The sequence below is a fragment of the Pogonomyrmex barbatus genome, unplaced genomic scaffold, assembly GCF_055798465.1.
Source record: "Pogonomyrmex barbatus isolate J1 unplaced genomic scaffold, ASM5579846v1 scaffold3, whole genome shotgun sequence".
In the NCBI taxonomy this organism is placed as follows: domain Eukaryota; kingdom Metazoa; phylum Arthropoda; class Insecta; order Hymenoptera; family Formicidae; genus Pogonomyrmex; species Pogonomyrmex barbatus.
This window is the reverse complement of record NW_028297127.1, coordinates 1,951,096-1,963,220: the sequence shown is the minus strand read 5'-3', so window position 1 is coordinate 1,963,220 and position 12,125 is coordinate 1,951,096. Positions and strand designations below refer to the sequence as shown.

General features: G+C 40.7%; 1 protein-coding gene across 4 annotated transcripts in view; it reads right to left on the bottom strand.

Annotated features, from left to right (window-relative positions):
- Positions 1-10,356, bottom strand: part of L (zinc finger protein Lobe) — a 75,650-nt gene extending 65,294 nt beyond the window's left edge. Inside the window, exons 1-3 of one of the 4 annotated variants that reach the window (XM_025218076.2) lie at positions 9,959-10,356; positions 1,117-1,197; positions 668-730 (exon numbers count right to left, since the gene is read on the bottom strand). In XM_025218076.2, coding sequence (XP_025073861.2) covers positions 668-730; positions 1,117-1,197; positions 9,959-9,998 — 184 coding nt within the window. In that variant the 5' untranslated portion in view covers positions 9,999-10,356. The remainder of the gene's footprint in view (positions 1-667; positions 731-1,116; positions 1,198-9,958) is intronic. The other 3 variants (XM_089079110.1, XM_089079111.1, XM_089079112.1) reach the window with 3 other exon arrangements.
- Between the last annotated feature and the right edge of the window lie 1,769 nt (positions 10,357-12,125).

Below are 12,125 nucleotides of genomic sequence, written 5' to 3'. Positions count from 1 at the left end.
ATTGACCGCAAATGAAATACTTCGCGATACAAAATAATCGAGCGTGCATACATTCGCGTACATACACAGCCGCGTGACCAACGAGGGGTTAAAATCCCGTCATTCTGTCGACAAAAAGCCGACGCGCATCTCATCATCCGCGCGCACGGGAAAGAGGCGAAAAATGCGCGATGTCGGCATTGTTCGATGTACATGCACTCGTGCTTGGGTTAGGTACGTGCCGCGCGTCCCCCATGGGATCAGGGAATCCCATATTCATGGGATTTATGGCGGGATCGCGCTTCTTGAACACCTTCGAACAACAATGACGATGCATCGCGACGCATTGTTGCGTGCCCGTAGGGCAATTCGAGTAATGCACCAGAATGCGCCGAGCGACTTTCTCTCAGTCCTTCTCTTTCTCTTTCTCTCGCAATTTCTTCGCATTGTTACGCAAAGAAGGCCGGTTTTGTGCACGTGGGACGGTTCTCATTGCGCAAAGCGATCGATTTTACTGCGAACTTTGATAGAGGAAGATCGCACTTTACACCACGAGACATCCACGGGAGATAATCTCTGAATTTGAATCAAATATTCCGAAAATTAAACGAGCGTTCCTAATAATCAGGGATCACGACGAAAGACACAATGTATTCCATTTGTTTCTATTATTCTAAATACTTCTTACCTTCTGACTGACGGCTGAACGCTCGTTGTAACTCCTCCTCTTCCTCCTCCTCTTCATCATCTTCTGAAACATATTATTACACGGTTATCTTCCTCGTTCAAAGAAATTTATTTTAATTTTCTTTAATATAAATTATAATACATTTGATAAAAAGAATATAAAATTATTTTAATTTCAATCAAAATCTCTACAAATATTGGCGAACAAATATGGATATTTGTTCTCGGTAAGTATTACAAATATTTGTTCAGTTCGAAATCCACCGTGAAATGATTTAATTTAGATCGAGCTTTTCCGTTTTCAACAACTTCGCCAATTTTTATTATACAAGGTGCGGAAAACGCGTCCTATTTATCTCGTATGATTCACTGTGCAAACGCTGCCACCTGTTGTACGTAAATACTGAAGAAAAGTCCACGGGAGTTGGCAGTCTAACAAATAACACTCACGCTTAATCGCCGTCGTTTCGTTATCCTGTTCGGCCGCTTCCAGGACATTCTGCTCGTTACCGTCGTCCCACTCTTCGTCCCCTGCACAGAGGGAGAGAGAAGCCACCGTTAATTCTATTACATTTGCATACCGCCGGCAAAGAGCGGAATCCGCAGCTGCCCCAGAAGTACATGCGACACAAAACGCGAGATTCCCGAGTTTTAAATCACGTCCCAGAAAATTTTCGAGTCCGCCGCCACGTAACGATCGTTTTTACACTCTCGTAAGCAAAGCTATCTCTGTCATGAAAATCATTCGCTGTGTATTATCAAAAACGAAACAACAGGCCATTTTTCGTCGTAAAATATATCGGGTCGGTGCACAGGCCGGGGTGGCGGCACCGCCACCCCGTTTGTCACCGTGGGACCGCAGAATTAAACTTAAAAATTACACCCTCGTCCGCATGGCCAACAGGTCGTTTGTTATTTTGCATGGTATCCGATCTACCACCATCGCCTCTCCTCTCGCTGATTCGCTCTTTCATTGTCACATGGCAAGTTTATACTGTAAACTAACTTGCCACTCCGATGATTGCGCTTCGATTGCAAAATTGTTTCAAAGGTGTTAAAATCCAGGAGTATACCATGATCTTGTCTACTAAATTTTCATCCGACCGGCATTTGTTATTGTTAACGATAGATTAAGCTAACCAATCGCGCGAACTTTTTCTGCTAATTGTCCAGTGATTTCTGCAAATGCGAAATTACGCGAAAAATTGCACTTATGAAAACGAACAAAAGTCTTTATTGGTTCTTCTACAAACAATTGCAGCGTAGTTAAATTAATTTGTCATAAGTAAGTTGAATGTAAAGATAATTTTCATGTTTTTTTATATATATTTTCTACAATTTAAAATAATTTAAAATGTGCGGACAAAAGGTTGAGAGGATTTAAAAGAAGACTTTCACATAAGGGTGCAAATTAATTTTCGTCTAATCGCGATTCGAACGTTTCTCTAACCGCTAAACGTCAGATGAGAGAGGCAACGTGTCAAATCTACAGATGGGGCGTTGGGGCTTAAATATTCCAGAAGACGCGAAGATAACGCGTCCTTCGATCGTGCGCCTCGGCGCCCTACGAACTCTGTCAGCTGTCAGGCATGTCTCACGCCGAGACGCGGTTCGTGTTACCGGTGCGATACCACGACGGTTAATGGTTCATCCATCATCGTGTAGCCGAGGACTTTCGGCGAGTTCCGGTCGATTCGTTAATTGCCTCGGAATCAAGGCGAGATGCGCGACCAATTATACGCTCGTTTTCTTTCCTTCTTTTTTTTTTTTTTTTTTTTTTTTAATGCAAGAACTGTTACTTAAAAATTTTTATATTTTTATCGAAGAAATATTCCTCACGATTATAAATAACAGTTGAGACATATTTAGAATAAGGGATGCTATTTCTTTGAGAAAAACGACCCGCTACTCACGTCGGCGTATTCAATTTACCGTAAAACACGATAAATAATTTGGCGATAAGACAGGCTGAACCCTTATGACAATAATCGTAAAGGTAGAGGGTGGTTGTATCGGCTCGAGGGCACCCTTTCCTCACGTACGGTGTACCCATAACGCTCGTTCCGCAACGAGCCAACGTAATACGGCCTGGCCTAGACGACGCCATTCTCAAGATGGTCCGGGAGAAGGTCGGCGAAGGTGGCCGCGCGAGGGAGAGGAGGGAGGTAAACTCACGAAAATACAGGTTGCAATCTCGGCCCGAGCTCCGTGGCTAACGTTAAACGGATGTGTTATTATGGCTTCGGCATGCACGCCGGGCAAGATAACTGCATATTGCGGCTTAACCCCTTCTAGGAAGATCATTCGAGTCACGATGCCCCCGTCTCTCTCGATAATACCTCCCGCGGCGGAAGTATATCGCGTCTTCCAAATAATAACGTTTTATCTTGATTCCTTAGAATTTTCAGAAACTGACGATCTCGCTACCCCCATCTTTGTTTACACAAATTCTTTAACGCCTTGATAGGTTAACTTGAATTCTTATGTTGTTATTCGTTAAAAGTATAGAACGAAAAAAGATATTGGAAAAAATTGGCAGATGCTCCATTTAAAAGATAATAAAATTGTTAGAGCATATCGACAAAGCTTAAATTAATATTTATGGGATTTAATATAGATGATTATAGTGAGTAAACCTCTGTCTATCTTTGCACGTGTGTCTAAAGATGTGAAGTTCCCAATTCCCGCGATCTTTTCACGATCCATCGTGAACGAACGACTTCCCGACGCGGTCAGAAGTCGATGTAACTTTCTGATAATTTTACAACGACACCTCTCTCCGTTCCGCGTCAAGTCCGCGCGAGCTGACCTCGCCGATAAACCCTTCCGGTTGCGTCGGGGCGAGTCCCGCGGGACGCGTCGATCCTCACGGAAGTCGGCGGGGGTCCGCGAGTCATTAATCGATACGGCGCGAATAAAGGAGCGCCCTGCGGGTTATATCCGGGGCGCGTGCGATATCTCTATCCGCGTTGCAGCTGCCGTACGTCTTGGAACCCGTGACAGGCAGGCAGGCAGGCAGGCAGGCAAGCAAGCAAGCAGACAGCCGCCGCCGCCGCTGCCGCTGCTGCGATGGGTAGCGGAGAGGGTAGGGAGGATTGTCGGGAGGAAAGTCGAGGGAGATCCCGAGGGACCGCGTACCCAGGGTAGCTCTGACGCGGACTCAGACTCCCGAGGGACGCGAGCATCCGCCAGCGACGGCGCCGTCAACGAGGCACCTGCCTCCTCCTGAAGGACTCGGGAATATTGCAAGGGACCTTTGGTACCTGTCACACCAATCCTGCGTGTGTTTGTCAGACCGACTTCAAAGTAATGTAATTTTCAGTTTCAGAGGAAATAACGAGAGATATGATCTTTTAACCGCATCGCGATCCTTTTCGAAGAGATATGTAGTTCTGACTTAAAAAAAAAAAAAAAAAAAAAAAAAAAAAAAAAAAAAAAAAAAAAAAAAAGACGTTTCTAAATCCCAAATAAATAACGATCCCGCAACTATTTTCAATTAATCTCGCGAGAGAAATACAAGCTCGATTTTTTTTTGCCGAGCGACCGCTGCGTTCGGTGCGAGCAGACTCCCTGCTGGAGGCAGGACTGAAAGAGAATCTCTTAAATCGACGTCGTCGTTGCGCGACGTGCTGACGTGCATCGCCACAAAAGCGACGCCAAGTTTGCGGACTTGTCAACGGGTGGCCGCTTCTCAAAGGAATACCGCCGCGTCGCGGGAATGCGTTCTCGAGTATGTCTTTTGTAACGTGCGCTCTCCTTGCCACGGGGTACGCAGCCTTCCGCATACCGCCCGTTATTAAGAAGCACACGCACACGCACACGCACACGCGGACGCCCATCTCTCGAAGTTCGCCAGCTTCATCTCCCGCCTTCTAATTCCGTACGGATGATCTAACCTTGTCGCGATCGCTGCAATTTGTAGCAGCTGCAACTCCGCGGGCTTCTCTACATCCTCATATATATATATATATATATATCTTTTAAGAATCACATTAATTTCACGCATTATGACTTACCAAAATATTATTTTTTTTTCTAACAATGAGCATCGATAGAACAAGATGTTAAATGTCTTATAATTTTCCTTTTTTTTTTTTTTAATTGAATTATCCTTCGCAAGAATTTCGTGTGTACTCGATTTTCATGCTTGATTTTAAGAATACAGCTTTGAGCTGCTGAGTTGGAAAATCAATAAATAACAGCACATAGTTCGCGATATTAAGCAACTGTTCTGAATTTAGATATAAATTCAATTAAAAAAAAAAAATGGAAAATTATAAGACATAAGACCCTGTCTATCGAACGATGCCATTTAATATCCTATTATTTGGAACTTATCTTGGAACTTATTATATTATTTATTTTTTCTAATTCTAGTTGTTACTATCATTACAAAATAACTTCAAAACTAAAATAGAAGACAATACGCGAAAATTTCTTTTGGAGTAATCACAAGCAAGAATAGTATATCTAATGTATATTCTGTTTGATGAGAAATTATTTATCAAGGTATGTAATAAGAGAGAGAGAGAGAGAGAGAGAGAGAGAGAGAGAGAAGAAACAGACGTAATTGAAAGTCGTGTGATGTAGAAACCGTGTGCGCTCTCCGTAAACAATAATTTAACGAGAAGCCGATAACTTAATCCGAGTTAGCGGACGCGTTATAACGATTATGACCGCCGGTGAGGACTTAGTGCTGTCACTGCAAAAACTAATAGCGGCTTAAGTTTTAGAGGAGCCACGATTAAATGGCTTAAAAGGCTAAGCCGGAAATTTACATTGTACCGGTAACACGGCCGTCTCCTGTCTGTCCTAATAGTCCTATTACCGCGACCCGAAGAAAGTAGAGGCCCAAGCAAGTGTTTTATTATCGATACGTGGCGTAAAATGTCCTGTGCCATTACCTAAGAATACCTAATATAAAATTAACCAATTAACTATATCGCGTTACTAATTAATTGTATAATGCTGTCATATAATTATCATAATTTAATTATTATACTAAATGTATCTCCGATGTAATTCTTTGTAACGAAATTATTTTATTCAGAAGCAATTTGGTTTGAATGCGATTTAATATGCAATTTTCCCTTTAATAATATGTCTTCAATGCAACCAATCGCGTTTCAGCTCTAATGTTTAACGTAGGAAAAGGGAGGGAAATAATAATCATCGATAAGCAAGCACCGCTCCAGCTCCGGATCGTTAATCATTTCTGCGCGTGTAAATTAATTCCGGGACGATAATTATGCATTTATGCGAGTACGCACAAATTACAATCACGTTCCTGAGGCATAATGCACATGATTCAGGTCATTGCGTCCTACTCACCAATTATAATGCGCTTATATATCGAGTATATTTAGGTGTTCCTTCATACTTGCCGTTAGAAATGCATATGCACGTTGGCAACTGGATTTACATATGATATATAATGCAGCTCCAACAACGCACCGTACAGATTGATAAATTAAGATTTCTCTAACAATCGACACAGTTGGATTTCGCCAGTTTCCACCATGTGTCATTCAAAAGTATCGACTTTCGAAATTATTTTTTTTTTTTTATACGAACACATATTTGCGCGATTCATTTTATTTTACGTATTTTCAAGCTGACAATGCGTTGAAAATAATTAATTTCAATATTTCTTTAGCACAATATTTGGCATTAATAAAATTTCAACAAAAAGAATATAATTTTTTCGATATTTAATCCCCCCCCCTTCTCTCTCTCTCTCTCTCTCTCTCTCTCTCTCCTCTCTTTCTCTCTTAGGGCAAAATGAAAATTTGAACACATTCAGCAGCTTTATTTATAAACTTTCGGAAAAATATTTGAAATGCAAGTCGAAATGACCCGAGGCATGTCGATGCGAGCTGATATATTCCTATTAACGCAATTATCCTCCGTTCAACTGCTACCTACCGGTTGTCCACGTTATGACGAGGGCATTGGAATCCATTAATACAGCTTCGGTCGCGCGCAGGTTCATTATCGTGCATTAATTAGCAACACCCTATATCACTGGCAATACTATCGGCTCGGCTTGCTATTTCGTGGCTAACCACTGGCTCGTGACGTTCTGACCGCGCGATGGCAGTCAGCTTGATCCGATAAAAGACGACGGTTTATTTACCGCAACAAACAAGCAAACGCGCAACGCGATATTCTTGTTGCTGATCTACATCGCGCATGCTATCACTACGGCCTATATGTCTGGCCCTTTCGTAAATGCAACAACCCTGCCAGCGCTAGATTCAGATAAATGTAATTGACCCCGATGAATTAAAGTTTTCATCCTAGTAACATCTAATATTGAAAATTAAGAAATGTACGTATTATATTCGTCATAACATATATATTTCAAAAAAATTCCGAGTTATTAAAAAAATTTTTATTTGATTTAGGAAATATTATTTCTAGCAAATGATCATAATCAACGTAAGAAAAAGGTAATATTTTAACAAAGATTGACAGACACGGACGTGCCATCCTATCTAAATCGTAATTCGCGAAACGACGTTCTACGCTCATCAATCAGCACCAATATTTCGGTAGTCGAGTGCCTTTTACGTCCGCTATTGGAATCCGGATGTGGCCACCGAGCAGCGGCCGGCTCGAAACGAGCAACGTGAAACTTTCGTTTCCGCTCAATCGTCAATTCCGCCGACAAACGAGAAATGATACGAGTACCGCGGCGCGGTCGCAATTTCGGTGGAAAAAGGGCTGCACTATACCGTATATATATATATATATATGTGTGACGTTACGTATACCTATCGCGAGCCTGCGGGATCTTCGTGGTTGCGAATCGTGTTTTTGAAACATACGTGGCTAAAACTGATCGAGTCTGTAATTCGCACAAGATCTACTTTAAATGTGAAATCGCGCCTAAAATGAGACATACACATTCTACTCTTTTTATTGCTTTTCATTGCTCGAGAATTGAAAAATTTCATAAAAAGAAAGAAACGAGAAAAATTATAAAATAAAAATAAAGAACCGTTGCATAGATTAGAAATAGAGAGAGAGAGAGAGAGAGAGAGAGAGAGAGAGAGAGAGAGAGAAAGACTCAAAGAAACAGCAGGCTTAGCGGGGAGGACAGAAAGCGCTGACAAATATGATATAGACAACAAGAGAAAAAGGAACGGAGAGAAACAGAGAGAAAGAGAGAAAGAGAGAGGTCGGAAAGCCGGAGGAGTGAGATGTGCGTGCAAAAGGAGATGCAGGACGAGGAGGACGAGAGGAGTGCGACCAGAATTGGATAGGATAGGCGAACTGGTGATTACAGAGGCCGGGGATTCCCCGGGGACGAGCGCCGGTCTCCCGCGGGCTTCCACCTAATTCCATCCTGGCTGACTACTGACTCTCCTCTCCCTCTAACGTTCTCTCTATCTATCCCGTGCATCTATTGCCTCTCTTTCTGCCTCCAACCGTTCACCTCTGTTGATGTCCTCCTATTTCTATCTCTATCTCTTTCGCGTATTCTCCTTCCCTCTTTCTGTTTCTCGCTTTACCTTTTGCGGTGAGATTTTCCGTCCTTATTTTTTACTCTCCGCGTTTGATCAGCCCTCAATTCTCTCTCCTCCTCCCCCCCCCCTCTCTTTCTCTCTCTCTCTCTCTCTCTCTCTCTCTCTCTCTCTCTCAACACGCGTTTCTCCTTCTTGTCGTTTCTCTTTTCACGTCTATTTGTTTCGCTTTCTGCATTTCTCTTAGTCTTTCTGTTTATTTTGCATTTACGATTCGCTCCTTTTTCCTCTTTGTCTCATCTCCTTCATCTTTCGTTCTTTATGTCAATTGTATTTCGGTTATTCAGTTACACGTATGTTCTCGATCTGCTTCAACAATCCAACACCCCTGCATGTTGGAGAATAGCAAAAATCCAACGGTTTTTATTATTCTATTTATCTCCATTCTCCACTGTTCATCATAAACGTACGGATACCGCGTTATTCGATAATTGATATCATTTGACCATATAAACATAAATAAATTTTTTATGGAGCAACTAAATATTATATATGTTTCAATTTCAAAAAATCTGAAATTATCATTTAGAAAATCAATCGGATTACTAATAGGTGATTTAATATAACTCTAAATAATCTATTCTTTATTAATATGTATCGTGTAATTATAATAATTTGAACAGAAGCTATGAATTAAACGGAATATTAAAATTGATAACAAATATACCATTATCGATAACAAATATTGTATTTTATATGTCTAACAAATCTTTCTTAATTCTAATATTTCCTTGGAAGTAAAGTTTCGTGTAAGAAATCTTTTCCTTCCAGATCTTCAGATTTCCTCATTCTCTTTTTAACTGTACGAGCCACTGTATTTCGGCCAGCATTTAACGTCAAAATTATATAACGTTGCAACGCGGAATGCAAATGCGCGATCGTTAAAAACCGTAGAATTCTCCAGTTCCAAAGTTTCTTCAGGACAATTCAGTCGTTTTTGTAATTACTACAGCGTTACGGCACACTTTCTCTAACAATAGTGGCTTTTGGCACTCGTATCGTACGTTACTTTTATGTCGGGGCACGGTTGCACGTGTCTGGAAGTTTTCACCAAGCACCCTTTTAGCCAAGACTTCTTTTCCGCCCTCCATATACCGACGACATCCACACGTACATACAAACACCTTGCGACAAACTTCGCTATTATTCGCGTGTCTTTGCGACACAAATGTGAGAGCTCATGAACCTTAATCCCCGTTAAAGCCGCCGTCACCTAGGGACGGCAGATTCTCGCGTTTGTTTTATTTTGATTTTTTTTTCTCTTTCGCATTTATCACGCGCACGAAGCTTTCCTCTTTCCTTCGTCTTCTCCCTTTTTTTCTTTCCTTCGCGCGATAAATCAGGGAGGCTTTCAGTATTATCACGAATATTTATTATTCCAAGAGGTTAGACACGCGCTCGGAGGTTACATATTTTATCTAAATTCGTAATTTTCATGATTCGATTTAGATTTACAAATGCTCAAACATTTGCTTACTAAAAATGAAAATATAGCTAATGTTGTCAAATTTCAAAATCGCGTCAAATTGATGTTGAGAATCAGTCGGTTCGTTATCTCGTTGAATCTATCATTGGAATATTCTTCCTCGTAATGACAGAGTTATATAAAATTAGTAATAAATTACGTGCTATCCTGTTTACATCGCACACACTCCCGCATTAATACTTGCCGCGATCTCTATGAATTATCAATGAGATAAAGGAAGAGAAAGATCCGGGGTGAGGTTAGGGATAAATATAGTAATGTGATAATGGCGACTTACGTTTGAGAGATCGAGGCTTCGCCTGCTTCCTCCTGGACATATCACCGCACTGGCACGCACTTGCGAACGTGGACGGGGACACGGGGGATCAATAGCCGCTCCTCGCCGGCATGTCACTCGCGGCTCTTGTCAGGAATTCGAATTTCGAGTCGGGTTTTACTGCCACGCGTGACGTTCTCTCCCCGTCAACGGTCTCATCCGCGGGGAAATAAATAATGGGGCCGCGAGCGCGAGACTCGAGCGCGCGACACGCGTGAAGTTGGCTTCGAAAGTTCGCGCGCGCCGCGATCGGGAATCGAACCGGCGCGCGATACCACGTGGTCTGGCGGCGCACGAAGGGCTTGACGGACGGGGCGCGCCTCGCGTGCGGACCGGCAACAGCCGCGCTCGGAGGACGCGCGACGAATGGCGTGGCCGCTGCGCGCCTTCGGAGAACCACTGGCGCGTGCGTCGCGCAAGCGTGCGGTCCTCATGAACGTCCTGCGCGCGACACTCAATCGGAGATATTCGACTGTGAATAGCTCGCGATCGGAATAAGAAATAAAGAATTGAACGTAGGAAAAATAAGAAATAGACAACTAAACTTTGACATGTGGAAAATCATGCTTCGCATACACAATCTAGAAATATCAAGATATTCTTTCATTCGAAAGTAATTTTCTGTTCTTAATTGTTTATGTTCAATTTTTTATTTCTTACTAATTGTGTCTAAATTGATTCTAATTATTAGGTGAGCATGATTTTTTATGCGATTGTGAATAGAGTATAATCGCTAGAATATAGACACGTAAATACGAGCATGTAAAAAAAAATTGTTAAAAAAATTAATGTTATTAAAGCATCTTTATTGTTAATATCCATGAAAATATATAGATATGGAATATGAATATGAGAGTCATCATCTTTATATGCTAAATACGTTATATTAGGCATAGATTTCTACCTTATCGTTGGCGGAGAGGAAACGGAATATGATAACGCACCGACAGGAACAATACGCGTGAAATATTGTTCTTCATCAAAAAGATATCTACTGTTCATTTTCGACATTAATATTAGTCTACAGCATTTAATAAAATAATTCTCTAAATTGTCCTATATTTTAAAATATTGCAATTACTGTTGCTTACTCAATTACTGTTGCCAATCAATCCGCGAAACTCTATACGATCCGTCACCGACGCCATATGCAATGTTTGATGTTACTACGATCGCATGGGGTACACTTGACAAAACTTTTCGCATTTCAAATAAAAACAATATAAGTATCATAACAAGGGATGGATTTTCCGTTTAAATATGCTAAAATTTAATATGATTCCTTATAAATTATATCCACAAGATAGATCAAAAGCCAAAATCCGATCAAATCGATATGTGAGCACATAAACGTGATTTAATCTAATCGGGACTTACGGAAAATCAATATTGTTGTCGCAATGCCAGCATCCGGCAGTGATTGCACGATGATATCGGGTTCGATATTTCACGAAAAACTCCCGATAACATTTCGATGCGCGTGATTCATTTTCTGCGAGAAACGCAAACGCAATTTATTCAAAATGATGCGTTCCGTCGACTGATCGCGATTCGAAATCTATCGAACGTTGTGATCTTCGAGATATCGAAGCTCTCTGAGAGGGCGTTAGTGCACGGAGTTAAGCTGATTAAAAACCATTGATTTAAACTCATATAATTGTAAAAATAATATGTACCAGTACCAATACTAATACCAGTTTTATAAGATTCTACATGTTCTATACAGATACAACAGGCTATAAAACGAGTATTCTATAACTTGTTTTGTCATTCTTCGTTGATTCCTCTTGAGAAAACTAATAAATATTATTATGATATTATACAATAATATTATACAACATATGTAAAAGGTGAACTTATTATTTTGTTTATACATATGGAACGGCATTTTTTCTTAATTTTCGTAACCATGTCCTGGCTTATAGTACCCTTCTTTAAAATGTATAGAACAAATAGTAGCTGTTTTACGTACAATTATGTCTTTTAAATCGCGCAAGCCACTTTTTTTCTTTTCTTTATATTCTTTGGAAATCTAAAAAAAATTTGATACACACATATACACACACGTATAATAAAATAATAAATATAAATATATGTAAATTTAACATGTTTCTATATAAATTTATTA